The sequence below is a fragment of the Desmodus rotundus genome, chromosome 1 (assembly GCF_022682495.2).
Source record: "Desmodus rotundus isolate HL8 chromosome 1, HLdesRot8A.1, whole genome shotgun sequence".
In the NCBI taxonomy this organism is placed as follows: domain Eukaryota; kingdom Metazoa; phylum Chordata; class Mammalia; order Chiroptera; family Phyllostomidae; genus Desmodus; species Desmodus rotundus.
In genome coordinates this window covers 96,631,923-96,659,775 of record NC_071387.1, presented here as the reverse complement: position 1 = coordinate 96,659,775, position 27,853 = coordinate 96,631,923, and the positions used below count along the sequence as shown (strand labels likewise).

Genomic DNA, 27,853 nt, shown 5'->3' with positions numbered 1-27,853 from the left:
CCAAGCAATAAACAATTTCAGATGGTGAGAAGTCTCTGATGTAATCTAATGGTGGACAGATGATTGGGGAAGGCTACTTTGGATAGGGTGGTCAGGGAAGGCCTCACTGAGGAGACTTCTGAGCTGAGAACTGAGAGGTCTTAAAGCTTGGTGTGTTCAAGTAAGGTCATGTTTAGTTTTCTTAGAAACTGTCCTACTCTTTCCCAGAGTGGCTATGCCATTTCATATTCCCATCAGGAATATATGGGAAACCCGGTTTCTCTGCACACTTACCAGCACTTGGTATTATCAGTATATTAGTTTACCCATCCTGGTAGGTGTCAAGTGGTATCTCCTTGTGGTTTTGCTTTGCATTTCCCTGATGGCTAATGATGTTGAACATCTTTTCATGTGCATATTTGCCATCTGTGACATCAGTGAAATGTCTATTCCTGTCCTGTGCCCATTTTCAAAGTGGACTGGACTAAATTTTAAGCAGGGATGAGACACGATCTGCTTTACAGAGATTATTCTAGTTGCTTTGAGAATAACTCAAGGAACCAAAAGGCCATATGCGGGAAGAGCTAGGAGACATTTTGAAAGTTCAGGAGAGAGATGATTGGGATGGGGGCTGGGTTTTAGCATCGGAGTTGAAGAAAAGGGGGCAGATTCCGGAACACTCAGTCCTTGGACATAGAGTTTACAGAACTTCCAGGCTCCTGGAGTGTACCTTACAGAGGGAGAAACGGGTTCGAGAGAAGGGAAATCAAGGCTCTGGACCTAAGTTTGAGTAGCCTATCCCCGTCCAGCGGGAGATATCTGGTTCGCTGCTGGAGGGAGAGGTCACAAATAAGAGCTTAATCTAAGGCAGGGGCGACGGAAGGAGAGGAGGGATTTGAGAGGCACTGGGAAGGGGAGGGGGATTAGCAGGAAGCGGTGAATGGTTGAATATCAAAGTGGGGGGACGTGTAAGTTCCTGACTTCTACGAGCGACTACGCGGGGACACAGACCCCCAGAAAAGTGGAGCCAACCCCCCAGCCCTGCGCCGAGGGACGCTCCAGGAGGGAAGAGGTGCAGGAAGGCCTGGCCACAATTCTCTGTAAGGTGAGCTGGGCTCCAGCGGAACAGCGGCCAGGGTTCAGCTCCGGGGCTCGGGAGAGACCGCGAGAACTTTGTCCTCTGAGCGGCGGGGGTCCCGGAGGAAGTACAATTTGAACAAAGCTTCGAAAGTTACACGGAGACACTAGGAAGCCTTTGAAGAAGAGAACTTCTTCGGGGCTTGAAGGACAAGTAACCTCCTTGAACAGCGCTACCCAGGAAGGAAGGCGAAGACGGGGCGGGGCCAGGCCCGGCGTCGCCTCGGATATCTTCGGCCAAGGTTCGGCAATCCGTCAGCCAACTTCGGCCTCAGCCTCAAGCCCGGCTGATCCGGAAACAGCCGAGCGGATCCGGAAACAGCCGAGCGGACCCGGAAGCGGTGAGCGCGGTCACCAGGGAGTACGGGACCCCGCCGTTTGCGCGGAGGCGATGGCGGCAGCTGCGCCGGCGGCCGCGGGCGAGGACGGCCTGCGACGACAGCCGGGGACTGGTAAGTAAGGACGCGTCCGTGCACGAGAGGAGCGGCAAAGGCGGAGGCGGGGCCGAGCTCAGCAGCCGGCAGATGGGGGGTAGTGAGGGGATACCGGAGATAGGGGCGGGGTCTGGAGCCACCGGCGGGGGGGCGTGGCCTGGTGATTCCAGGGGTAGGGCCAGGTGAGCGGTGGAACCTAGCGAGTGAGGGGGCGGGGCCCTTGGAAGGGTGGGGTCGTGTCAGAGGAAAGGAGATTGGATGAACCGCGGGGGGGGGGAAGAGGCGGGGCTGTAAGCGACGCGTGGCAGAACTAGGTGAGAAGGAGGAGGGGCCAGGTGAGCGGGTTTGGTCTGGGAAAGGGGCGGGGACCGCGGCTGCAATACAACTAGTTTGCAGGACTTTCGAATTTTGAAGCATGGGTTACTGGGAATGCTGGAGTGATGGGACGAGCGGCTGATCCTTGTCTCCCACAGCCCTTGATCCCCAGCCCCAGGAGGGGGCAAAGGCTGAGGCCGAATCAGCGGAGCTCGGCCGACTTCGGGTTGAGCTGGCAGGCGCCCTGGCAGAAATGGAGACCATGAAGGCTGTGGCCGAGGTGAGCGAGAGCACGAAGGCCGAGGCTGTGGCTGCGGTGCAGCGGCAATGCCAAGAGGAGGTGGCCTCCCTGCAGGCCATCCTGAAAGGTGAGACAAGGTCTCTTCCCAGACTCCCCATCAGTCCCATAGAGGGGAGTGCATGACAAGAAAAGGGTCAAGGGGACAGATAAGCTACTGTGTAAGTTACCAGGACTCCCTAACCCAGGGCAGGCCTGTGGACCCAAAGGAAGGAACACACTTTTCTTTCATTTGGTGGGGGGATGCCTTTTTCTAATTTGCACAGGGGTGCTGCCTGTGCTAGCAGCAGCAGCTGTGTCAGTTCCAACTAAGTTTAGCTCTGAGCTTCTACCTGTTCCTTGCCCCCTGTCATTTCTTGTCCCTCACTGATGACTGATCAGCCCTGAAGATGAACAACTTCTCACTTCCCTGAAGCACCTTCATTTGAGCCTCTGGGCTTCAGACTCAGCCCTGGGCTCGGTCTCCATGAGTCTTAAACTCTGGTTTCCTTCCTTCCCCAAGCACCCCTACATCTGCCCCCGACATCCCACCCCAGCACACACACATGCACTGATTTCTTTCCCTCCCTTATATCCTCTCTGTGTACTTGGGATGCAACAGCATCCCTTGCCCCAGATCCCCTAGCTTCTTTTCCTGTTTATCCCTTCTGCTTTAGTCAGAAGCCAAAGTCTCTAAAATAGCTTCCAGTCCTGTCCCACCCCTCTGGTTCCCCTGCCACTGCTATGGTGAAGCTCTGGACAACTCCCCTGGACTTCTCACAGGTCTTCTTCTGTAATTGGGCCTTGACATTGGCTTCCAGAATCCACTTTCTCAAATTCCCACCCCACCACATCATTTCCCTTTCAGACTCCTGCTCCTGCCTCCAGACTCCTGGGGCTGTATTCCACTCGTACCCTTTCCTCCAACCTGACGCCTCCCTTCCACATACGACCTGTGCGACATGGTTGTCTCCTCCATGACTTACCCTGCTGTCTACTTAATATTCGTTCTTTAAGTAGGGCCACTTTTTAATACTTACATATAGTTATTTCAAAGGAAATTTCCTGTCCTTATAAGAGAAATTGTCCCAAATCATCATCATGACAGCGATAGCAATAATGGCTAACATATACCATATGCCAGGCACTGAGCTAAATGCTTTATGAGTATTCATAACAATCCCAGTGAAGTAGGAGCTGTTATCTAGCTACATTTTGCGGAGGAGGCCCTGTGCCCCAGGGATGTTGGATATCTTGCTCAGGGTTGTACAGCTAGAAAGCGGCAGATTTGAGTCCAGGCAATCTGGCAGCAGAACCCTTATTTTTTTTTTTTAAACAGGATATATTATAAACCTATGTAAGCAACAACTTAGTTCACATCATGTAGTAAAAAGTTCATTAATCTAGAAACACAAGCTTTTGTAGATTCTAAATGACATTCTTTTCTTCCTGCAGAATCCTTAAAACCTGTGGCACTTAAACCGTGTTAGCCTTTCTCCTGAGGGGTAGATTAGACACAACAATGATGAAAACGATAACAGACAAATGGTCTATTATGGGTCACTCCGGCTTTGTTCAACAATGGCTGAAACTCTTTTCTCATATTCTTGTTTGTTTTCCTGATAATGTGTTGCTACCTGGCTGTTGGCTGAACTGTCCCGATTTGGCAGAACCTTTACTTCTAATGTTAGTGCCCATTAAAGTAACCATGCCCGTAAAAAGAAAATGTATTACTATTATTAGGTATTGATTGGTATTGGTGTATATTGATATATATTGACATATATCAATTGGTATATATGTATACATTGTTATTGGTATATATATATGGAATAGAGACCATACATCTTCAGGAAGAGGACTGAACACCTTCCAGATGTCATTTCCTTCGATCCTGTAACAACCTAGTGAGGTAGTCTTACTGCCCCCATTTTGCAGCTGAGGACACTGATAGAGAGAGGCAGACTGCTTGGCCAGGGCCATCTCTCCACAAAGCCCCTATCCTCCTCTGTGGTAAATTGCCTCACAGAGTGCATCAGTGTTAGAGAGCCCCACACTCAGCCATAGGTAGGGCCAGCACACTGACCCTCCTCTGCCCTCCTGCCCTGCCAGACTCCATCAGCAGCTACGAAGCCCAGATCACTTCTCTGAAGCAGGAGCGGCAGCAGCAACAGCAGGATTGCGAGGAGAAGGAGCGGGAGCTGGGCCGCCTGAAGCAGCTGCTGTCCCGGGCTCACCCCTTGGAGTCCTTGGAGAAGCAGATGGAGAAGGTTGGGGTTCGGGTAGCCTTCCTATGACCCCCTGAGATTTATAAAGATGTTGAGACAGCCACAGGTGACCGTGGGGCAGAGGGATTGTTGGTGCGCCGCTCTCAGCTCATTGGGAGCAGGGTACCAGTCATCATTCCAGGTATAGCACGTGCTAGCTCTATACTCATCAAGGGCCTGGCTTGCCACTTACTAGTGGCTTTGTTAGGTCCATTTACCTCCAAAATTATGACAGTAGAGGAAAGGGAGCTAACACTTAAAGATGCCTCTCATGCACCAGGTACTCCGCTAACTGCCTGTCAGATTCAGACTGCCCAGCCTTTCTCCCGAAAGCAAGGCCTGTTAGATCCATGTAACAGATGAGAAAGGTGAGGCTTAGAGAAGTTCAGTAATTCTCCCCTGATTTTGCACGTGAAAAGGAGATTTGGGACTTAAAAATCTAAGCAATCTGGTTCTAGAGTTTGTTCTGAAGACAGTATCACCTCCTTTGACAATAGTAGGGTGCACATACTACCAATCCCTTCACCTTTCAAAGCAAGTCCGCATCATTCCCTCACTTGATCTTCACAGAAGCCCTGTGAGGCAGGTACTTAGCTCATTTTATGCCCAGAGAGATGGAGTCCACTGGCTGGTTAGAAAGACAAAGGTCAAAACAGCAGCCCAAGAAAGGAAGGTGTCTAACCCACACCCAGCAGAGGCTGCTGCTTGCACTCAGAGGGTTCCTCCAGGAGCCACCCCCCAGGGCGGTGAAGGAGGACTCTGCTGACAGAGAGCCACCTGCGACAGCGGGCCTGGGGTTGGGCAGTTCCAGTCCTGGCCCAGCTCCTGCCTTCGGCCATTGTCCGTCCATGGCCTGGGTGTCTACAGAACGTGGATTCTAGGGCTTCAGATGGGAGCCCGAGTGTTTTGTTTGGGCCACACAGGCTTAGCCTCCTGTTGCAGTGGTTCACAGAGGAGATGGGAGGGTTAGACTGAACTTGTCTGACACAGGTTGTTGGTGGTTCAAGAAGTAGATGCAGCATGAATTGGAGGAGGACGGCTGGCTGGCAGACTCCTGCCGTGGACAGCTGGGTGGCTGGCAGGGCCGTCCTTGCCGACCTAGCACTTGTGGGAGGAGAAATGGCGTCATGACTCGGTTCAGATGTGGCTGCACTGGGATGGAGGAGCCTGTACAACAGCCAAGTGGGGCTGTCCAGAGGCTGTTGGCTGTGCATGCTCAGCAGGATCCCAAACTTGAAAAGGGACCATAAAACAGCCAGCAATGTGGTGGTGATCGGGAGTGTGCGGGGACATGCCAGTTAGGATGAGGTTTAAAACCCCAAGTCAACAGTGGCTTAAATAAGGTAGAAGTTTGTTTCTCTTCCAGAGAGTCCAGAGGTAGTCGTTTGCAGGACTGATACGGCAGCTCATCAAGTCATTAGGGAAGCTGCAAAACTGCTGCTCTCCAGAGCATTTGAGATCTTGCTCCCCAGCATATGTCTTCAGTTTGCCTCAAATAAACTGCTATACAAATTTTTCAAAAAGCCATTAGGAACTTGGGCTCCTTCGGTGATGCTGTTTTGCCATAGGTAAAACAGGGAGCTTACTGCCTTGGGGTCCCAGGTGACTGCAGGAGTGCCAGCCCCTTCCGCGTTCTAGCCAGTGAGGAGGAGGAGTAAAGAAAAGCATGCCCCCTCCCGTGAAGGAGCTGTCCTGGAAGTTGCACACGGCACACCTGCTCCATCTCGTTAGCTGTAATTTAGTCACGTGGCCGTGCCCAGTGACAGGGAAGCTGAGAGATGTAGATGGCATTCTAAAATTTAGGCTGTGTGTCCACCTAAAAATGTTAGGTTCTTTGATAAAGGAAAAAAATGGATATTGGGGAAGAAAAGTATGGTGAGGCCGTGGGCAACAGGAAGTTAGTTGTGACTCTGACCTGTTTATGTACCGCGTGACCTGGGTCAGGTCTTGGAGCTCCCGTAACCTTTGTTATCTCTAAAATGGGGTGGACAGAACCTTCTTGGGAGGATTAGAAGTGCTTGGAAAGAAAGCTCTGAACAGACCTGAGGGGTCGGGAAGTCAGGAGAGGGAATGTCGCTGCCCAACACCTGCTTCTTCAGGCCCATGAGGACTCAGAGAAGCTGCGAGAGATTGTGCTGCCCATGGAGCAGGAGATAGAGGAGCTGAAGGCGAAACTGTTGAGGGCGGAGGAGCTGATTCAAGAGATCCAGGTAAGGGGGAGGCCAGGTGGCACTGAGGGAAGAAGGGGCGTTGCAGGACCCTGGCCCCCCAGCGTCTTCCCTGACCCCCTTCCCTAGAGACGTCCCCGGCATTCCCCTTCCCTGCATGGCTCTACGGAGTTGCTGCCTCTGTCCCGAGACCTGTCTCCCCCGCTGGAGCCTCTCGAGGAGCTGAGCGGAGATGGGGGTGCAGCAGCCGAGGCCTTCGCCCACAACTGTGACGACAGCGCCTCCATCTCCTCCTTCTCCCTCGGCGGTGGGACTGGCAGCAGCAATTCACTGCCCCGTAGCCGCCAGGCCCTGAGCCCTGAGCAGGAAGAGACAGCCTCTCTGGTGTCCACGGGCACCCTGGTCCCTGAGGGCATCTACCTGCCCCCTCCTGGTTACCAGCTTGTCCCAGACACCCAGTGGGAGCAGCTGCAAATGGAGGTGAGTGGAATGGGTGGGTACCTGTCTGCATGCATCCATCTGTCCCTGCATTGGTGCTTCCTGAGCACCTACCATGTCCAGGCTGAGCTAGAGCTGGGGATTCCACAATGAAGAGAAAACCCCCTCTTGGCACTTCCTCCTAGTGAGGGAGACAGACCCACATGTTCACATGAGTGCATGAGAAAGTCAGTGTCACAGGGTGACAGGCCCAGAACTAGCATATAGGACGTGTCAGTGCTGGACACTAACCTGGATGGTGGAAAAGAGGTGCTCTTTGGAGATTGGGGGCAGAGGGACTGCAAGTTCAGAGGCCCAGAGGACGGGCAGACCATGGTGTGTCTGAGGAACAGAAAGGCCACCAAGAGGGAGAAGAGAGATGAGATCAGGAAGGAAGGCAGGGTCCCCAAGAGGCCAGCCTCAGTTCCATGGAGTTTGCATTTCAGACAAGGAGCAGTGGGAAGCCACTGAGGGGTTTAAACTGGGGAGAGGCCTGCTCTGCTTTAGGCTTTTAAGAGACTACTTTAGCCTCGCTGTAGGAATGGGCTGTAGTGGGGGGAGAGGGCAACAGGAGAAGTGGGGTGGCCAGTTGGGAGACACTTGACATAGTTTAGAAGAGGGTTGTGACTGGGACCAGGAGATGGCAGCAGAGATGAAGAGAAGGGGTTTTGGAATCTACTTTGTAGGCAGACTGGCAGGACCTGCTGATGGGTTAGACATGGGGAGTGGAGGAAAGAGAAGGGCATCCATTCCTGGGCTTTGGGCTTCAGCAACTGTGAGGATGATGGCACCACCCACTGTGATGCAAAAAAAGAAAAGGCAAGGCATAAGAGGCACAGTGAGGAGAGAAGCCTCTCCTGGAAGTTGAGACCAAGGCCAAGGTCTGTGGCAGGGGCGGCAGCTGCAGAAAGACCTGGAGAGCATCAGCCGTGAGCGGGATGAGCTGCAAGAGGGCCTGAGACGAAGCAATGAGGACTGTGCCAAGCAGGTGGGTCCAGCCTCTACTCCAACCCCAGCAGGACCTCTGGCTGCATGCCTCCTCCTGGGCCCCGGCCTCACCTCACCCTTGTCCTCTTCCACCCACAGATGCAGGTGCTCCTGGCCCAGGTCCAGAACTCAGAGCAGCTGCTGCAGACTCTGCAGGGGACTGTGAGCCAGGCTCAGGAGCGGGTTCAGTTGCAGATGGTGAGGGCTTTGGAGCTGGGGCGGGAGGGAGAGGAGAGTGATGGGAATTGATTGAGGAGGGCACATGGAAAGTAGAGGCCCCTGTCCCATATGGGCTGCACCTGGAGCTGGTGCCGGATGGGTGAAAGGGTTGGCACTGTGGCCAGAACCGGGGCTGTGCATTCAGATAGAGCCCTCGACACACCTGCTCTGTGATCCTGAGCTGGTCCCACAGGTAGGGAGCCTCAGCCTTGCCACCTTGAAATTGAGATAATGGGACCTAGTTTAGAGAGTCATGAAAATTAAAAGCAAGGATTGCAAAATCAGGAACTTCCCAAGGCTAGACGAGAGCTGTAAATGATTGAGTCGGGCTGGAAGGAGCGGCGTGGCGAACAGAGATGGTGCACGGGGCAGCTGCTCCTCGGCTTCCCCACGTGGGAATTTGAGCTTGATGCTGCCAGGTTTACTGATTTGCCAAGAGAAGTCAGAAATCTGAATATTGGTGTGTAGTCTCCAGATTTTTAAAGTTAGAAACTAATTTAATGTTAAAAAGAAAAAAAAAAAAACATCGGCGAAATAAAACACCCAACCTGGCCTATGGCTGCCACTGCGTGACCTCCAAGTCACTGAGTGATAAAGGACTTGGGAGACAAAGACGCATAATAAAGGGTGTCCCTTCCTTTCTCAGCAGAGGAGCCGGGTGGGGGCTTTCTGTCTGTCAGCAAGTCTGGAGATGGGATCGGGGTTTGGCCTCGCAGGGGATGGAAACACCTTGCCCCTCCTTGCCCCGAACTAACTCTCCGTACCCAGGCAGAGCTGGCCACCTCCCACAAGTGCCTGAGTCACGAGGTAAAGCGGCTGACAGAAGAAAACCAAGGGCTCCGGGCTGAGCAGCCACCACCTGCAGCCCCCCGGGTCCTGGAGCAGGATGAGGGCCAGGAGGAGGCGCTGCCCAGCTCAGTCCCGGTAAGGGCAGTGCCGGCACTGAGAGCCCGGGGTTCACCCTGCTGGCGCTTCCTCTTCATCACAGAAAAGCTTTGGCCTGGGACCATGGGACTTGGGGGCAGGTCCAGGCTGCTGTTTTAACTGCATCACCTTGGCCAACTCACTTAACTTTTCTAAGGCTCAGTTTCCTCATCTGAAAATGGTACCAATCCCCTTGCCAGCCTTGCATGGAAAGAAAATAAGTTAACAGAACGCTGGACGTGAAAACAGTAATTTGGTTAAGCGACCTGAGATCCACGAGGTTGAATCCATCATGGTTCATAGCAATCTGCCCTCGTTGATCTATGCATGGTCTTTGTTGATATTATTAAGTTAATTTATTAAAAATACGAAGGTTGCCCAGAACCCTTGCCCACCCTGAAAATACAACTTAAATCTCCTTATATGTACCTGTACTGCTTGGCTCTGTTTCCACCTTCCTGAATTTGACCATCCCCTTGCTCTTCTTTGGTACCATTTTTATTACAAATATGTGCCTGCTTAAATAATGGAGTGCTAACTTTAGTGTTTCTGAGCTTTATTAAGGGGTCTCTGCTCTAGGTGATCTCCCGCATCATCCCTCAGGGTCTGCCCCCTGGGGGTGGGACTGCTTGCTGCAGAAGTCACTGGTGAACAATGTGCCTGTCCACCCGCTGCGTCAGTGGCAATGGATGCCCCATGCTAGGCATTTGGGTTGTCTCCCCTTTTCCCAGTTTCCTTCCTCCCTTCTTTTCCCCTCTCCATAATTCCGTGTAGCTGGTGGCCCCTGCTGCCTTTGCCCCTCCTTCCCCACACCCAGCAGGTGACTACATCCCTTACAGGAGCTGCAGCAGCTGGTGTGCCACATGAGGCAGGAGGCAAGGGCCCATCAGCAGGCCCGGGAGCATGAGGCTGAGCGCCTTCGGATTGAAATTGTGACGCTGCGGGAGGCGCTGGAGGAAGAGACTGCGGCAAGGGCCAGCCTGGAGGGGCAGCTGAGGGTGCAGCGGGAGGAGACAGGTGAGAGAAGAAGTGATGAGACTCCCCACCCTGGCTTTCTGGGAGGGTGACCTCCCCACGGTGGACCACTTGGGTATCAGAAGGGGAGAGAGGAGACAGTGCAAGAGTGACCCCTGACCTCTCTTTCTTTCCTTTCCACACAGAGGTGTTAGAGGGTAAGTATGGGCTGGAGCTGGTGGGGCAGGGGTAGGTGAAGGAGGGAGGGTGTGGGCCTGACATCTGGTCCCTGCCTGACTTCCTAGCCTCCCTGTGCAGCCTGAGGACAGAAATGGAGCGGATTGATCAGGAACAGAGCAAGGTGAGGCAGAAGTCAGGCCAGATGGGATTATGGGGAGGCGGTGGCAGAGTGGAGAAGACCCTAACCAGCCCCTCCTGCTCTCTGTGTCTGTCTCAGACCAAGCGGCAGGAAGCCTCTCGAGGCAGTCAACAGGCTCAGGCCCTACAGAAGGCTTCAGTCAGGGGCCAGTAGAGGGGCTATCCCTCTAGTTGGCCACACACCCTCCCATCTGGCCCAAGGCCCTAGCCTGCATCCTATCCCCACAGGCTCAGCTCACAGACCTCCTCTCAGAACAGAGGGCAAAGGTGCTGCGGCTGCAGGCCGAGTTGGAGACCAGTGAACAGGTGCAGAGGGATTTTGTACGACTGTCCCAGGCCCTGCAGGTATGGCATGACCCCTCACCACCAGGCTGCTGTGACCCCAGGTGACTTGCCCTGGGTCATGCAAGGACAGTGCCCCAATTAGGAGAGTCTTCTTTCTCTTTCTGGGGCTGGCATGGTTCTTTCCTGAGCTGCTGCTCAAAAACGTTAAAGCTCTTGTGTGTCCATCTTTGTTGGTCATGGGAAGCCCCTAGCCCAGTGCCTGGCCCACGGACATGCGGTGTGTTCATCATGTCATCTGCACCTGCCTCTGCCCCATACTTCCTCAGGCTATTCCCCGGGACCCATTTCTTCCCCTCAAACCTGGTTTCACCTTAGGTTGGGGGAGGTGGGGCCCCTACGTACGTTGGTGCTGGGCCCTTGCCCCTTGGGGGCTTGCAGGTGGGGTGGGGGCTGCACCAAGGGCCCTCTGTTTTCCTCACTGGACCCCCAGGTGCGCCTAGAACAGATCCGCCAGGCAGAGAGTCTGGAGCAAGTGCGCAGCATCATGGACGAGGCGCCCCTCAGGGACATCAGGGACATCAAGGACTCCTGAGAGGCCAAACCCACCCACTCTGTGGAGACTGCCTTTCTCCACTGCAGAACCATTAGGCCTAAGCTTTGGGGGTCTCAGGATGGAGTCTTTCCCCTCTCCAAGCCTGGGGTTTAGGGGATGGGGCCACCACCACCCTGGCCCTCCAGGGCCTCCTCCCAGCAGCGACTGGGCCTTCTGCTCCCGAGAATGACACTGGGTAGGGGTCCCAACTCCCCCCTGGAACCAAAGGTGTAGGCTCAGCCCTGTGACTTTCTGGCTGCTATGCTGCCTCCTGGGCCCCAATCCTCATGCCCCTGTCCCCCAGCGAGACTACCAGTCTATCCCCTGTCCCCTTTCCTAAGGCACAGCCAGGCTGTGGGTGGTGGCTGGGAGCCTCTGTCCATACGTGCACCCTGGACAGGCAGCTGCTTTCTGGACTGCATGACACTAAGATGCTTGTCCCCAAGGGCCTGACCCAGGCCCCAAGATGTGCATGGAGGCAAGGCCAGACTTTTCTGTCATTTATTTTCAATAAATAAGCAGCTCAGCTCAGTCGGTAGCCTTGTCCCTGCAAGCCCCACGTGGTTGGGGAAGGGGAGGTTTTACAGGGTAGAAGGGAGGGTCACTGGGGTGGGGAGGAACAGTGAAGGGGACACTGTGTTTATAAACAAGAATGTAGGGGGGAGGGGATGTGGGGTCTGTGCCACAGCTCAGGCTGAAGACGTGTCACTATCAGGATGGGGAAGAAGGAGCAAAAGGACTGGTTACTTCCTTCTTTCATCTTCTGGATCTGGAAGGAGAAAAGAAAGGGCTGAAGCAGGGGCAGGAGGGGAACAGTCCATCTCAGGCTTGCTGCCCCCACCCTCCAGACTCACCTGGAGGGTCACCCAGCACCACCTTACCCACCTGTGTCCCCAGACCCCACTCCCAACCACTGCAGCCCCAGCGGCAGACAGCGCAGCGCCCAGCTAGCGCAGCGCCCAGCTAGCGCAGCGCAGCGCAGCGCAGCAGACACAGTGGTGCCCAGAGGCCAGGGCAATGCCGACCCGCGGAGTAAGGGCAGCAGCCCCCGGGCTTCGAAGCACGGCAGTGGCGGTGTGCGAGCGCAAGTGGCCTTGGTGCCACCCGTGGGGCAGAGAGGGTTGGGTGAGGGCACAGCAGCTGGGCGTGAGGGCAAGGAGGGAGATACCTGTGACACGGTTCAAAGACATGGAGGAGGGGGAACGAGTTATCCTACGGCCAGAGAGGACAGAGAGACAGCCGTTATTGGAGGGGGCGTGTGGGGCCAAGAGGGCTGAGGTGGTTGTAGGGGCACCGAGGAGAAGGTGTCTGCTCTAGGCATGGAGGGATGGGGATGGGAGGAAAGGGACCTAGGTACTCCCTGGTGGACCAATAACACACCCACCTGAAAAGGAAAAGGGTGGGGGCAGGCGCCTTCGCAGCGCAGAGGGGAAGGGGCTGTACTCAGGGCCCAGGGGCTGGCAGTGCTCAGAGGAGGGAAGCCTCTTACCCTCCAGGTAGTTCCGAGCAACGAACTTGAGGAGTTCGTCGAGCCCGATGACTGGCAATGAGATCTTGAGGACCATGAGCCACTGGTTCCAGTCCAGGGCGCGGAGCTTGAAGATCATCTGGGAGGGGCAGTCAGGGCAGTGAGAAGGCCAAGTGCCCCTCTGAGGAGGGGGCAGGCAGGGCCCAGAGGACCCAGTTCCAGCCCAACCTGACCCCACCTTCCCTTTGTGAGCGCTTGTAGTTACAGTGGTCACGAGCCCCTACAGAGGCTCCGTGTGAGCTGGGGAGCAGGTGGCCCTGGCCAAAAGAAGGCTCACCGGCAGAGGGTCAACGTAGAGAATGAGGAAGTGGAGGGACATGGAGAGGCAGATGGAACCCAGCAGCCAGATGTTCACCCAGGGCGGCATCCGCACGAGGGACTGGTTCTCAGAGAGGCTGTACAGGGACGGCCAGGCGGAGGCAAGAGTGGAGGACACAGAAGAAAGAGTGGTGAAGGGGGAGAGAGGAGGGCGAGGGCAAGGTGGCAGGGGACGCTGTGCAGGCCCTACCTATTGAGAGCATTGCACATCTCGATGGTGACCAGCACAGACAAGGCCATGGTCATGGGCTCAGGGGCCTCAAAGATCTCACACTCCACACCCTCAAAGTCAGGGTTGTCCTCGGTGCATTGCATGAAGTGGGTCTGCAGGGGGAGGGGGGAAGAACTGGGGTCCCACCGAAGCCTCCAGGCCACCCTCCGCCCCTCTGTCATTCCTCTTTAGTCCTCCCCTACCAGCTGGCTGTAGCTGACATGAGGCCCATCCTCTGCGTACAAGAACCACCACGCAGCAGCTCCCACAGTGGCTGCACCCACGTAGCCTGTGGTAGAAAGGTGGGAGTTGGGGGGTTAGGCCAGAGAAATGGGAGGTGTCAAGAGGACGTGTTGGCCACGAACAGCTGGTTGAGGAAAAGGAGCAATCAGGGCAGCTGCTCTGGAGGGGCTGGTGTCCCAGAGAGGGGTCAGTTTGAAGGCTTGGAAAAGCTTGTAGAGTCTCATCCTACTCACCCCCAATTGCCATGTAACGGAAGAAGAGCCAGCCGCTGATGAGGGGCTCCTTGGGGCTCCGGGGGGGGCGGTCCATGATGTCCAGGTCTGGTGGGTTGAAGCCCAGGGCTGTGGCCGGAAGCCCATCAGTCACCAAGTTCACCCACAGCAGCTGCACAGGGATCAAGGCCTCAGGCAGCCCCAAGGCGGCTGTCAGGAAAATGCTGCCAGAAGGAAGTGGTCACATGTCCATCCTGCTCCCAGACCTGTGGTCATCCCCCACCCTGACCCGGTTCCTCGGTTCCTCGCGCATGCCCTCCCTGGCTGCTCACCACACCACCTCGCCCACGTTGGAGGAGATGAGGTAGCGAATGAACTGCTTCATGTTGTTGTAGATGGCCCGGCCCTCCTCCACGGCAGCCACAATGGTGGAGAAGTTGTCGTCAGCCAGCACCATCTCGGAGGCGGTCTTGGCCACCGCGGTGCCGGAGCCCATGGCAATGCCGATCTCGGCCTTCTTCAGAGCAGGGGCATCATTGACACCATCGCCTGTCTGAAGGGGGAGAGAGGGTGGGACCTGGCTCCTCCCACACATCCCTTGTGTGTCTGACTGGGGCCCCCAGCTCCTGCAGACAATGGTCTCAGTGGGCACTAAGCAGACTGCCCCATGCGAGACTCCGCAGGGGCCCCAGCCTGGGCAGCCCCATTGGTCTTCTCACCATAGCTGTGATCTCATCGTAAGACTGCAGATATTCCACAATCTTCGACTTGTGGGCAGGCTCCACTCGGGCAAAGCAGCAGGCGCGACGGCAGGCCTCCCGCTGCTCAGCCAGGGGCAGGTCATCGAACTCTCGGCCGGTGTAAGCTCGGTCTGCCACCTCCTCATTCTCCCCAAAGATGCCAATTCGTCGGCAGATGGCAATGGCTGTGCCCTTGTTGTCCCCGGTAATCATGATCACTCGGATTCCGGCATCACGGCACAGCTGGATAGAGCCTGTGACCTCCTTCCGTGGAGGGTCCAACATGCCCACCACGCCAACGAATGTCAGGTCCATCTGGAGAGACAGAGCAGAGAGTGGCAGGGTCAGGGCAGGACTCAGAAACTGATCCAGGGAGGACGCTCTCGGGAAGCCGGGGAGAAAGGCCTGAGCTGGGGGAAGAGCTGACTCCGGGCCCGGCTTTTAAACCTCAGCAGGGCCTTATAAGCTCAGGGGCAGGAGGTGCTCCTTGTTCACATGTGTATCTGCAGGCTTGGCGGCGCCAGACCTACTGTAAGGGGCAGACTGTGTCTTTCGCAGAAAGAACTGAACGTTAGGGCAGTGGTTTCTGCTTTCAGAAGGGCCACTCACTTGGTCTACAACTCTGAGCAAGTCTGTGAACAGTCATGCCACAGCATCCCCTCTCTAAAGTGAAGGGCGTGGACTTTGGTGCTCTCCAGAGAGCCAGTCCACCACAGAAAGAAAGGAGCTTTGTGCCAGAATGCGGGTCGACGTGCTGCTTCTTGCATCAGGAAAATCTCACTGTGGAAACACGGCAGCTGAACCGGAGTATGTTTAATGGTAGCTGATTTCTGTCCTGGTGCATCTGAGCACCTCACCTCACCACACACAGGTCCACAGGTCACATGTAAAGCAGCACTGGGGTTCTTTCAAACTCTAGTGCCTGGTGATTCTAGGGTCCATGACAAAGTAGGAAATGACAAGGGTGGTGGAGGAGGTGAGGCAGATGACTCTGGGACAGTGGGAGGCTTCCACCTGCTCACCTCGTACTCCATGAACTTGGAGGAGTCATCCAGGATCATATCCTCTCGCTTTGGGGGTGTGTCCCGGGTGGCCAGAGCCAGGCAGCGCAGGGTGTCCCGGCCAGTGCCCCACTCCTTGATCACGGACATGATCTTCTCCTTTACCGGCCCAGTCATCGGCACCCGGGTGGTGCCAACTCGTACATAGTTACAACGGTCAATGACCCCCTCAGGGGCACCCTGGGAGACCAGAACAGCATTCAGAGATGACAATCTCCCTTCCAGGGCACAGTGAGTAGGCAGGGATAGGAGGGGCCTCAGGATTAGGAGGAAAAGGGGCCGGGGCACATTCTGATTTCTGACCTTGACAAACATCTTGTTGCCTACGGCTGCCCGGGATTTGGCTGGGGAGCAATAGACAGACATGGACTTTCTGTCTCGGGAGAACTCCAGGGTGAATTCTTTCTTCATTAGCTGGCGTATCACCTGTAGAGAGGAGACAGGGAGAGGGAGGCCGGGCATGAGATGGGTGGTAAAAGAGCGATGATACTGTGCCAGAAGGGAAGGGTCCCAGGCCCCTTCAAATGTAATCAAGAGGACCTGCAGGCCGAGTGGACCCCAAGCCCAGTCAACACCAACAGAGAGATTTCCGCGGCTAGTGCCGCCACTGTGTGACAGCGCGTCTGCTTTCAAGTGCAAGAGAAACAAGATGTGCAGTGTGGCACTGTGCGGCAGAATATTTAGTAACGGTGCGACCGAGCGACGGGTACTGGGCACGGGGAATGTGGCTGGGGCAGTTGCAGAATTGAGTTTTTACTTCCATTTAATTTTAATTTAAATTTAAACAACCACATGTGTGCTTCTTGAGGAGTGCAGTTGGGACAGTGCAGACCTAGTGCTTGGCATAAAATAATAAGTGCTCCATAAAAATGAATGAGCCCTGGCTGGTGTGGCTCAGTGGCTTGAGCGCCGGCCTGCAAACCAAAAGGTCACTGGTTTGATTCCCAATCAGGGCACAGGCCTGGGTTGTGGGCCAGGTCCTCATTTGGGGGCGTATGAGAAGCAACTGATCGATACATCTCTCACACACATGGATGAATTGATGTTTTTGCCCTCTCTCCCTCCCTTCCCCTCTCTCTAAAAATAAAATCTTAAAAAAAAAAAAAAAAAAAGAATGACAGCCTTTTTCACCAAATGCATCATGGATGTTGCTCCATAAAATAAAACAAGAATAAAAATAACAATAAATAAAGTTTATGTTTATATTATCACTTGTAAATTTTTAAAAAATATTTTTTTATCTATTCTTAGAGAGAGGGGTAGTAAGGGAGAAAGAGAGGGAGAGAAACATCGATTGGTTGCCTATTGCAGGCACTGACTGGGGACTGGGCCTGCAACCCAGGCATGTGCCCTGACCAGGAATTGAACCGGTGACCTTCTAGTTTGCAGGACTATGCCCAACCAACTGAGCTATACCAGTCAGGGCTTATAAAAAAATTTTTTAAAGATTTTTATGTATTTAGTTTTAGAGAGAGGGGAAGGGAGGGTGGAAGAGAGGGAGAGAAACATCAATGTGTGGTTGCCTCTCATGTACCCCCTGCTGGAGGCCTGGCCTGCAACCCCAGCATGTTCCCTGACTGGGAATTGAACTGGCGACCCTTTGGTTTGCAGGCCAGCACTCAATCCATGGAGCCACACCAGCCAGGGCTAGGGCTTGTAAAGTTTTTAAAATTAAAAAAATTCCATTTGTAAATATTATCACTTGTAAATGATTAAAGTCGATATCAAATATCTACTGACAGACACACAGGAGCATCTTGCACACACGCGCGTACATGAGGCTGGGCGATGTGGGGATCGTGACGCCCCAGAGGGACTCGATGTAGACACTGAGTAAATGTGAAGAGCAAGAACTCAGAGTGAGGGAAACAGAGTCGGGCGTGTCCACCTGGCAAGGGGAAGTGAAAGAACACGCAGTGGTCACAAATCCTAGATCAGGTCTTGAGATCTGATAAAAACAAGTGGCTTCTAGAGACATGGGGGTAATAGCTGAAGTTGGGGCTGCCCCAGGATGGGTCGCTCGTTTCTGTGTGCAGTTCCATTTCTTTTCGACTAGGGACAGAACAGGGGGAAGTGACTTTAAATTCATCAAGGGATGTTGCAGCTGGGCAGTGGAAAGAACAGTACTGGTCCAGGGGCAGCGGGTCCTATTGAAAGGCAGCCTGACTGAGAAAACCTGTGGAGAGGCCACCTGTCTGTCCTGGTTGGGGTCCCAGCATGAAGTGCAAGGGCCCTGTCCAGCCTCCTTGGGTCCTGCCTGGAGTCTGCGACGGGGTTGAAGAAGGACCCCACGGGAGGGAGCAGCCGGACTCACCGAGTTGCAGGCGTTGGCCCTCTCCACCTTGGAGAGGTTTCGCACGTCAGTGTTGAACACATTCATCTTCTCCACTAGGGTGGTGAGTGCTGTCTCCGTGGCCTCGCCTACCTTCTCATAAACACCTTTGGCCTGAGAGTGCAGAGGAGGAAGAGAAGTAGGTGCCCTGAGCTCCTGGTCCCTTGCTCCCACCAATATACCCACCTTCCACCTAGAATGAGAAGGGAGCAAGCCACTTCCTTCCCCTTATGCCCAGGAAAAGACTTGGTACAAGGGCCCCCTTCCCATGATCCCTTCCTTGTGACCTGTTGAAGACGCCTGGACTCTGAGCCAGCTGGAAGGGAAGGAGGGGCTGCTTCAGGAGTGCAGAGGTTACCTCATTGAAGTCCAAGGAGGAGTCATTGCAGAGGGCACAAATGGTGGCCAGCTCCACCAGCCCATCATACTGCCCTGCCCGGACTGGCTTATCATTCTTCAAGCTGGCAGGGAAGTGGGGAGGAAGGAAGGAAAAGAAACAGTAGAGAAGAATAGGGAATGAGATATAGAGAGAGCAAGGGGAAAGCAGCGAGGCACAGCCGGGGAGATGGCAACCAAGATCAGGCGGGACAGAGAACAAGGTCAGGGAAGGAAGAAGACAGAGAAAGGAAGACAAAACTAGAGGGAGGGCCCCAGGGAGAAAAGTGGGGTGCGTGGAGGGGGCATGAGGAGCTGAGGAGAAGACTCCAGGGGAACTTACACCTCTCCTTCTGGAGCATAAGTGGAACCCGTGATAGAGAACTCGTTCAGAATGCAGAGGTCCCCATCCACTTTGTCGATGATAAACATCTGTGGGGAGAAGGGCATGTGCACAGGTGTGTAGCTCTCCCCACCCCCTGAAGGCGGTCTGCACTGAGGGGCAGCCCGGGGTCTGAATGCCCCTCTGCCCGGCCACCTGTGCCGACTAACTTCCCACCACCCCCTGACCTGCCTCTCCTTTTTCTCCCGTTTTCTCCCTGCATCCTCTCCTCTGCCACCACAGCCTTGTCATTCTCCGTGTTCGGTCAGCGGCCTCAGACGAAAGGTAAGACATGCACAACAAGGTGTGGTGGGCACTGAGGCTACCAGTCCACCTGCTGGCACATGGCCCATACATAGGTCCAGCCACTTGTCGCCAGACCTCCTAGTTTTGCAGAAACAGCTAGAAATTCAGTTTATTTTCCTATGGAATCTCTTGGCTTTCAAGTGTGGGCAATGAATTCATTTTTATGGAATATGACAGGAGCCAGGATGCACAAGCCTGCGGTCTGGCTTTGAAGCCTGTGCTTTGGAAGGATGTCGAGTAAGCAGCGCTCAGAGGGGAGCAGCCCACGGTGAACCAGGGCACGTGTGGAAGGGACAGGGGTTAAGACATGTTCCAAGATAAAACAGTTCTGTGGTCAAAGTCAGTTTGGGAAACTCTGGGTTAAACAAAATGAAATCCACCGTCTGTATAGTCAGCCTTCTCCGAGGCTTTCAAATGCCAAGAGGCGAGTAGGTCTCCCCAAGGGGCCAAGGGTACAGCCTTTCTCATCCTGGTCTGACCAGAGTCCTCAGCTCCCAGGACAACAATTTGTATTGCATGGACACGCTATTCCAAGAACTCTGTTGAGGACAGGGGTTCTTGGCTTGGGGGTCAGTCCATGGATGACCCCAGCCCCACTAAGGGGGTGGTCTGTGAACTTTGATGGCAAAAAAACAAAGACATCTTTTATTTTCTCCCTGACAGCATTTCCTTCCGACCACGAATGCAGGCAGTGAATTACAGCTTCCGCAATGCAGTGGTTCTTAGGCCCTCTGCTAGCTGTGCTCCTTCCATGTGTTAGTAAAGAAGCCTAAGTGTTACCAAGTCACAAATTTGCTTTTAAAATATTTTGATAACTGTGTTTAAACCATTGGTTTCCTCTGTAATCTGGTGTATTTTTAAAACACAATCCTATGTTTTTTATTTTATACCTTTAAAATATTATACTGAGAAGAGGTCCAGACTGCCAAAGAGCCCGAGGCACAGAAAAGATTAAGCGCCCTGGTTTTGGAAATGCTTTTCGAGATGAGTGTGCTGGGCTCCCCCGGCCCCTGTGCATGACCGTTCTGGAAGGCAGTCTGGTGCACAGGCAGGAGCTCTGGGCCAGACAGACTTGGGTTTAAAACTCTGTTCTGCTCTTATTAAGTGTGCGATGAGTTTTCCAGAGCCTCGGTTTCCTCCTCCAGAAAATGGGCTAAACGAGGCCTTTCCCTGACAGGGCTGTTGTGGAGGCTTAGGGAGACCAGGGCAATGTCTGGCGCGTGGAGGCGGCTGTAGAGAGTGACCTGGCTGGACAGAGGGGCCTCTCTGATCCCTGTCATAGCTCACAGGATGGCACTGTATCTGCCCTCTGAGCATTTCCTTCCTGGGTCAAAATGAGAAGTGGTCAGTGATGAAGGGGCACTGCCATCTTTGGAAGGCTCATTTCACCCAAGGGTGCTCTTCTGAATGGGAGTTGCCCACACTTCTCTGACCTTGCAGACAGACATCTGGTTGGTGGTGAGGGTGCCTGTTTTGTCAGAACAGATGACAGAGGTGCAGCCAAGAGTCTCGACGGAGGGCAAGCTCCTCACAATTGCGTTTTTCTTTGCCATCCGGCGGGTGCCCAAGGCCAGGCAGGTCGTGATGACTGCAGGAAGGCCTGTCGGGGGAAGAAGAGGGGTTAAGGAACAATAATAGAGATGGGAAAGAATGACCCCCCAAAGATAACAGACCCCACTGCCTGGAACCTATAAATGTTACCTTGTTTGGCAAAAGGGTCTTTGCAGATGAGATTAGCAAATGGGTTCTGGGGCGGGGCGGGGGGTGGTGGAAGAGAGAGACTGCCATACCTTCTGGGATCGCAGCCACAGCGAGGGCCACAGCGATCTTAAAGTAGTAGATGGCGCCGCGGAACCAGGAGCCCCCATGGACGGGATCGTTGAAGTGGCCAATGTTGATGAGCCACACAGCCACGCAGATGAGAGAGATGACCTTGGAGAGCTGCTCCCCAAACTCATCCAGTTTCTGCTGCAGAGGGGTCTTGTCCTGTTCCGTGGCAGCCATTTGGTCGCGGATTTTCCCAATCTCGGTGCTCACACCAGTAGTGGCCACGATGCCGACGGCCTTGCCAGCTGCAATGTTGGTGCCCTGGGAGGGTGAAGAAGAGGCAAGAAATCGGGCGGGAGGCGATGCGCATGCCGCAGTCCCTCAACTGCGGGACTTGTCTCTTCTCACACCGCCATGTACCTCCCCGTCTGGGGCCTCCGGCTGGAGTGCTCAACAGCTGGCCCTGAGTGACTCACCGAGAAGAGCATGTTCTTCTTATCCTGGTTGACAGCTCGGGGGTCAGGGACAGGGTCTGTGTGCTTGATGACAGATACAGATTCGCCTGAGAAGGGGACAAGGGGGGGTTTCAGATGACATCATGTCCTTCTCCCATGCTTCCCTAACTCCCTCTCTGCTTGGCAGCACAGGGCCTGGTAAGGACCACGTAGCAGTCGCACAGGAAGTCTGGATGTGGAAGAAGCCACGGAGGCAGATGGGAACATCACTGCACTGAGAGCGAAAAGGCCTTGACCCAAGCCTTGGCTTCACTACTTACAAGCTGCATGACTTCGGCTCACTTAACCTGTTTGCTGCTCTGTAAGGCGGGGATGATAACATGTACACTTCAGAACAAGGTTTCGGGGGCATCGAACAGGCTGCCTTATGTGACGGTTCACTGTCCACTGAAGAGCACGCTCCTGGGAGGGAGCGGCCCCGACCCACGGGATCTTACCCGCCTCACCCAGATGGCAGGAGCTCAGACAATCTCTCCAGGCCAGGCAAGCCGTGCCGCCCTGGTCCATGGGCATGGTTGCTGGCTCGTCACCACCCTCTCTCCCAGTGGAGACGCAGTAGCAGCTGCGTTTTAAGTGCGCCTTGGCCTAGCTTCTACGGTTCCTTACTTGAGGGCTTTTGAGGAGACAGGAGCTCTCTGGGTGCGTGCACCCGTATGTCTGTGTGGAAGGGACGGGTGATGGCCATCTGAAGAATGGGCACAAACATCCCACCCGCCTCCTCATACTGCAGTTTTGCAACAGTGAACAAAGCTGCGCAGCGCTGCCCATGCTGCCTCTTTGGAGCCAGGAGCGGGCCCTACTGCTGGCTTCTCTCTGCACCTGGAATTTCACCCCTGCCTGTCCACCAGCTCTTACTCTTCAGACCCTCACCCCATGCCCCCCGATGCACCCTCCCCGCCAGGCCCGGACCTGTCAGGATGGACTGGTCAACCCGGAGGGTGGTGGATTTGATGGAGAGGATGCGGATATCTGCAGGGACTTTGTCCCCCACTGTGGAGAAAGTAGAGAAAAGTGAAATCAGTTGAGATAGTATTTTTCTCCCTTCCTAAGAAAAACGCAATTTTTGTCCAACTACCTCACCTCATCCTTCAGCTCTTGGAGGTTGCCCGGGCTAGATGCCCACCCCTGTGCTAGGGTCAGGCCCTCAGCAGGTGCTCCTGTAGCCCCAGCATCTCCCTCCTAACACTCGTTCCAACTGATCCCTCAGTTGAAAGTGTTCCTCCCCATTGGGCTCTGAGCCTTGTGAAGGGACAGTATGGCATGCTGCCTGGTATGCTGAGTAAATTTATGTTGAATGACTGAAGGGAAAATGAGGAATAATCCAGCTGTATGACGAGAAACTAAAACTGAGAATGGGGAACAGCAAAACAGAGAGGGAAAAAAGTGAGAAAGGAAAGGAGGGAAAGGCAAGCAAACAACTAAAGAAAACAAGGGGAGTTGGAGGGACATGTGTCCGAGAAGAGAATGAGGTGGAACAGCCAGGGAAGGTAAGAAGAAACAGGAGAAAATATGGGAATTGAGAAAATCAATGTCAACCAAGACAAAAGGCAGAGCAAGCAGCAGGAGAGAGTGAGTGAGAGGAAGTGTGAGAGGGGAAGATGTGGGAGGAGAGGAAGAGCTGAGGCAGAGGGCACGGGTCCACATGGAGAAGACACGCATCTGAAACCACTGTCCAGTCTGAGCGTCTGAGGAAGGGCAGGAGACTGCGTGAGTGCCCTGGGGAGATGGGCGAACGACAAGGGGAGGTCTGCGGGGAAGGAGTAAGGGGACGGGAAGCAACACACAGCAGAGAGCTGAGAAGTTGTGGCGGAGGCCCCGTATGGAAGCCACCTTGGGGGTAAGCTGCGGAGCAGATGTGCCACCAGACTAGAGATCTTTGAGGAGTCTAAATGCCTCCGGGGGCCTTTGCCCAATCCTGCCTGGTCCCAAGGATGCTTTTGGGGACAGGGTTTGACTGCTTTCCTCCCTTGTTTCCAAGGTCCCGCCTCCTGTGCCAGAGGAAGCTGATGGAGGTGGGAGGAGGTTGGCCATGGAGTTGGGCGGGACACCCTGTCACCCAAGTTGAAGTGATATTTATAGACATTCATGGCGCTGACTCTAAACTGTCACCATAGCAAGACAGCCCTGTGATGAGGCACTGGGGTCTTCAGCCTGCCCCCCCGCCAAGTTTCCCATGGTGGCAAAAGAGGTGTCTGGTGGAGGGAAACCCACTGAGAAAGACACATTCCCCTATGCCAGCAGCCTGGAGATGTGGGGAAGCCTGCGAAGGGCAAATATAAAAACCGCTGAAGGGGGCAGAATCCCAGTAATCTTAGCCACCCAGCCCCCACCTCTCCCTGGTCAGGCATTAAGTGTCCCTTACCAGAGAGGCGGGGCCCCTCCTTGAGCTCTCCTCCTCCCAGGTCCCGTGTTCTGTGCTGGGGCCTGAGTTTCCCTTACATGGTTGGGGGCTTGAGCCTTTGGCCCCCCCCACCTCCCTTCTACCCTCACTCCTTCCCCTTTGAGAGGCCTCAAGGGCACAAAGAGGTCAAGATTTAAGGCTGACCAAGCTTGGGGGGGTGGGTGGAAGGATAGGGAAGCCAGGCCTTAGGAGGGGGGTGGAGATGGGACCATTGGCAGGGACTGGGTTCCACCTGTTGCTTGCGAGTATTGGGTGAGAGGCGGGGGAGCAGGGGGTCTGCCTGCAGCTTCAGGGACAGGACTGGCTGTTCCTGCTGAGACTCTGACGGGGAGCGGGTACTGCGGCCACAGTGCCCTGGGGCGACCTCCTAAGGAGTCTGGGAAGGAGAAGCAAAGACTCCACCATTCTGGCTACTTCCTGGAAACCAGAATCAGACTGACCAGCCCCTACCCCCAACATACACATCTTCTTGGCCTCGAACCCATTCCGGACCACTCATTCCCATCACTCACCAGCCACTTCCACAATGTCCCCGGGGACAATGTCCCGGGCCTTGATCCTTTGCACCGACTTGCGGTCGGCCCGGTAGACTTTCCCCATCTCGGGTTCGTATTCTTTCAGAGCCTCAATGGCATTCTCTGCATTACGTTCCTGGGGGTACAGGGTGGAGGACAGGAGGATCATCACAAGGAGGAAGGATGTGGCGGGGGCGGGGTGTGTGCGGAGTGTAGAGATGGTGGAGCAGGGGCCGGAGTCCTGGGGGCAATAGGGAGATCACAGAGGAAGAGGGATGCCATGCCATCCTGGCCCCTGGCACAGGGACGGAGACAAACTCCATGTGAGGGTCCATGTGCTTGTGTCGAGTAAACTATCACTTATGGCTGAAAACAGGGGGGTTTAGGGAGAAAAAAAGAGAGAATCAAAGAAAATCAGAAAGCAGGGGACAGGAAAAATAGAGGGTGCTAAGGTAGGAGAAAGAAGAAATTCAAACTAGTATTTGTTGAGCTCCTACCAAATGCCGGGCACGGGGCCAAGCCCTTTTGCACTCACATCTCGTTACATTTCACCACGACTCCGAGGGACAGGCTTATTAGCTCCATTTTATGGATGAGGAAACTGGGGCCCAGGGAGATGAAGGGACTTGCCCAGGGTTACACAGCCAGCAAGTGACAGTGGGAACGACAGTCCCTCCCCTTTTGCCGACACTCTGTCTCATTTCCAAATGGAGCGACAGGACCAGAGAACAAGGCAGGCCCGAGGGAAGTGATGGAGAAGGGTAGGGGGAGGATGGCTTCTGGTTCAGTGTCAACATGTGGAGTGAGGCGGGGTCAAACTAACCTGCCAAACCCCCACAATGGCATTGGCAATGAGGATCAAGAGGATGACAAAGGGTTCAACAAAGGCGGTAACAGTCTCTTCACCTTCCTCAAACCAGGCCAGCACCTGGAAAGCAAGGAAAGGGAGAATAATAGGAAATGGAGCCCCTCCAACAGGTAAAAAGAGAAAGCAAATGAAGGTGAGAACATGTGCAGGAGCAAATGGGGCGGGTATCACGGGGTACTACATCACTTATGGAAGTGAGGTTCTGCACTCCAAGGCGCATGCTCACACAAGCCCTGCCACTGCTGATATTCAGCGGGAACAGGCGGGCACAGATATGCACAACTCAGGGATTAAGTGGGAACGCTTTCAGGTTTCCCTGACTGACTGTTGGCTTGTAAATGAAGCTGATGGGACACCCAGGCTAAATACCCCCACAGCCACATCCATCCCATGGGAGCCAAAACTCGGTAGGAAAAACCCTGTGGTCCTAGCAGGCGCCTGGCCCACCCATACCCCTCCCCCACAGCCCAAGCCAGGGAAGCTCCAATTTCATGAGGGAGCAAGAGAGGGGGGATAGTGTTACTGGGCCTCCTGTACACACCCCACCCCAGCTGTTGCCTCTGCCAGGCAAAGGCAACAGCCACAGGCAAATGTCAAGGAGCAAATCTGAGATGGGAGAAGTGAGGCCCTGCCAACTAGTGCTCAGGGGCCCATAGGCCCTCCATTAAGGAGACCACGGGACAGGGAGGCTTTTTTGCCTTCAGAGTCTTGTCTTCCAGCAGGACTAAGATGTTAAGGAAGAAACTCCCAAATGCAGGACAGACTGCTGGGAAAGTGGGTGCCGAGGGGAACTCCAGGACACCATGGGTGCCAGGACGTTGAGCAGGGGGTGGGGCCAGCCCTGAGGCTGTGAGGAGCCTGAGGAGGGCAGGGAAAGGGAAGGTCAGGCCACAGTGGTGAGGAGGGGATCCTAGGACTTCCAGCCCTGATGAGGGGTGGGGAGGCAAAGCCAGAGAGGTGAGGAGTCTGGGCCTTCCAGCACTTGGAGTTACCCTCACACCAGCAGCTCTTTCCCGCCTCTAGGAGGGAGTCTGCCTCCACCAATCATTGCCAGAAGGGCGGGGCAGGGGCACTAGGATACTCAGGGATTGGTGAGCTGTCGCATAGGCCCAGGGCATGCAGGGAGTAGTGGTGCCCGGGGTGGCAGCAGTCTCTGAGCTGGGGAGCCCTACGCTCAGGGGGTAACCTGAGCCGTCGGAGCCCTTGAAGCTTCGGGGGTGGCTTAGCTTCTGTGTTTTGGCTGAGAACACTCTTAAAGCTTAAAATAAAACCTGCCTGTTGGGTGTGGGGGAAGGACAGAAGATGACGAAAATGAGCCCCACCTCCCTCAGTCTGGTCTGTAGAATAGGATGCTGAGGGCTTGGCTACAGCAGCCTATGATTCAGAGCCCAACCCCCAGCACTCTCCAGATCCCCCAACCCACACGCCCAACCATCCCCCAGATGCGCTCCCACACTTACAAAAGAAATGCAGGCAGCCAGGAGAAGGATCCGGACCAGGAGGTCTTCAAACTGCTCTACTACCAACTCCCACAGGGACTTCCCTGGGGGAAGAGGCAAGAGGAGGAGCCCGCCCCAGGGTTAAGGTCTAGTGGGTGAACCGCTTGGACTCTGGTGCAAGCTTGGGCCCAGAGACTGAAAGCCCTGACTTCCAGTCTGGGACAGTGAGGCTCTGGGGCAAAGGGCAGGCCACTTGGAATGTACAGAAGGGCAGAAAGCTCCAAAACAGGCTCCTTCCTCTAAGCGATGGGCAATTGTTCAAGGGCTGGATGCCTCAAGGAGCAAGTGCCCAGAAACTTCTGCCCCCGGCTGGACTCTAACTTTTGGGGAGGGGTATCTGCCCAGGAGTCAGTAGGGAGACAGCAGGGAGAACGAAGTGGGGCACCGAGGGAAGAGGGGGTCATTTATGACAGCTCAGGGATTCCAGTAACTTACCTTCCTCAGCAGGGAGCTCTACCCAGGGGGAAAAAAAGAAAAGGACATATTCATTTGGGGTTCAGTCCAATGGCCCCCACACCCAGGAGTCTGTGACTAAGGTAGGAGAATCAGGCCATCGATAGGGCATCTGAGGTTCACCAAGGTCATCCCATAAAACCTCCCAAACTCTGGGTCTCGGACCCTGTTCTGTCAGTATTCTCGTCCCCGCTGTGGTCGTTGGAGCCTAGCCCAGCTCTACCCTCAGATACCCTGGAGGAAGAGGCTCCAGGGTGTGTGAGGGTGAGCGTTGCAGGGGTTCAAGAGGGCACTGCCAGCTTCTCCTTCAAAGAACACTTACCATTGGGGCCGTATTTCTCCAGATGCCGCTTCACTTGGTCCGGGGTGAGGCCTGTAGTCTCGCTCACGCCAAAATAAGACAGACATTCTTCTGTGGTCTTGGAGTGTGCAGCCTCCATTGTGCTCCCTTCCTGGGGGCCAGGGGGCGGTGTTCCTTCTGGGGGGGTTCTCACTCGTGGGGGTCCTTCCTCAGTGTGTTCGCCTGCCTGTTTGTCTGGGTTTCTTCCTTTTTCTCTCCTGCCCCCCCCAGGTTTTTCTTCCCTTCACGAAGCTCTGACCCCCGTACCACTTGCAGCAGCCGGCCACCACCCCCCAGCCCCCAGCTGGTCCTTATGAGGGAGTGGGGGGGCCGGGCTCCCCCCTCCCCCAGATCAGGGATTGGCTGGCAGAGACTTCAGCAGGAGGGGTCAGAA

At 54.8% G+C, this 27,853-nt stretch overlaps 2 protein-coding genes across 5 annotated transcripts; one reads left to right on the top strand and one right to left on the bottom strand.

Moving 5' to 3' along the window:
- Positions 1-944: 944 nt before the first annotated feature.
- RABEP2 (rabaptin, RAB GTPase binding effector protein 2) lies at positions 945-11,924 on the top strand. 3 transcript variants are annotated; one of them, XM_053927197.2, is made up of 13 exons: positions 952-1,568; positions 2,024-2,233; positions 4,255-4,412; positions 6,509-6,619; positions 6,707-7,057; positions 7,947-8,042; positions 8,141-8,239; positions 9,029-9,184; positions 10,024-10,201; positions 10,345-10,356; positions 10,444-10,499; positions 10,745-10,861; positions 11,292-11,924. In XM_053927197.2, the coding sequence occupies exons 1-13, from the start codon at positions 1,508-1,510 to the stop codon at positions 11,391-11,393; spliced, it is 1,707 nt and encodes a 568-aa protein (XP_053783172.1). In that variant the 5' UTR covers positions 952-1,507; the 3' UTR covers positions 11,394-11,924. The 3 variants fall into 3 exon arrangements, with proteins under 3 accessions (XP_053783186.1, XP_053783178.1, XP_053783172.1); XM_053927211.2 differs by lacking the exon at positions 9,029-9,184 and having other exon boundaries at positions 945-1,568; XM_053927203.2 differs by lacking the exon at positions 10,345-10,356 and having other exon boundaries at positions 951-1,568.
- ATP2A1 (ATPase sarcoplasmic/endoplasmic reticulum Ca2+ transporting 1) lies at positions 11,879-27,770 on the bottom strand. 2 transcript variants are annotated; one of them, XM_045195409.3, is made up of 23 exons: positions 27,442-27,769; positions 27,102-27,119; positions 26,628-26,710; positions 25,123-25,227; positions 24,297-24,435; positions 22,293-22,373; positions 21,345-21,430; positions 20,892-21,189; positions 20,535-20,701; positions 18,757-18,845; positions 18,397-18,499; positions 18,021-18,152; positions 16,010-16,132; positions 15,668-15,886; positions 14,625-14,960; positions 14,238-14,458; positions 13,927-14,129; positions 13,654-13,739; positions 13,430-13,563; positions 13,199-13,316; positions 12,883-13,000; positions 12,562-12,605; positions 11,879-12,162 (listed from the first exon to the last, which is right to left on the bottom strand). In XM_045195409.3, exons 1-22 carry the CDS (start codon positions 27,557-27,559, stop codon positions 12,601-12,603), a joined length of 2,982 nt encoding a protein of 993 aa, XP_045051344.1. In that variant the 5' UTR covers positions 27,560-27,769; the 3' UTR covers positions 11,879-12,162; positions 12,562-12,600. The 2 variants fall into 2 exon arrangements, with proteins under 2 accessions (XP_045051344.1, XP_053783125.1); XM_053927150.2 differs by lacking the exon at positions 12,562-12,605 and having other exon boundaries at positions 27,442-27,770.
- Between the last annotated feature and the right edge of the window lie 83 nt (positions 27,771-27,853).

Bases quoted from the DNA above. Each gene is read 5' to 3' on its own strand.
- RABEP2 (XM_053927197.2), top strand. From the start codon at position 1,508: ATGGCGGCAGCTGCGCCGGCGGCCGCGGGCGAGGACGGCCTGCGACGA. The intron at 4,413-6,508 runs GTTGGGGTTCGG...CTGCTTCTTCAG, and splicing joins TGGAGAAGCAGATGGAGAAG to GCCCATGAGGACTCAGAGAA. The intron at 10,862-11,291 runs GTATGGCATGAC...CTGGACCCCCAG, and splicing joins GACTGTCCCAGGCCCTGCAG to GTGCGCCTAGAACAGATCCG.
- ATP2A1 (XM_053927150.2), bottom strand. From the start codon at position 27,559: ATGGAGGCTGCACACTCCAAGACCACAGAAGAATGTCTGTCTTATTTT. The intron at 24,436-25,122 runs GTTAGTTTGACC...CTGTACCCCCAG, and splicing joins CCATTGTGGGGGTTTGGCAG to GAACGTAATGCAGAGAATGC. The intron at 13,317-13,429 runs GTAGGGCCTGCA...GTCCCTGTACAG, and splicing joins ATGTGCAATGCTCTCAATAG to CCTCTCTGAGAACCAGTCCC.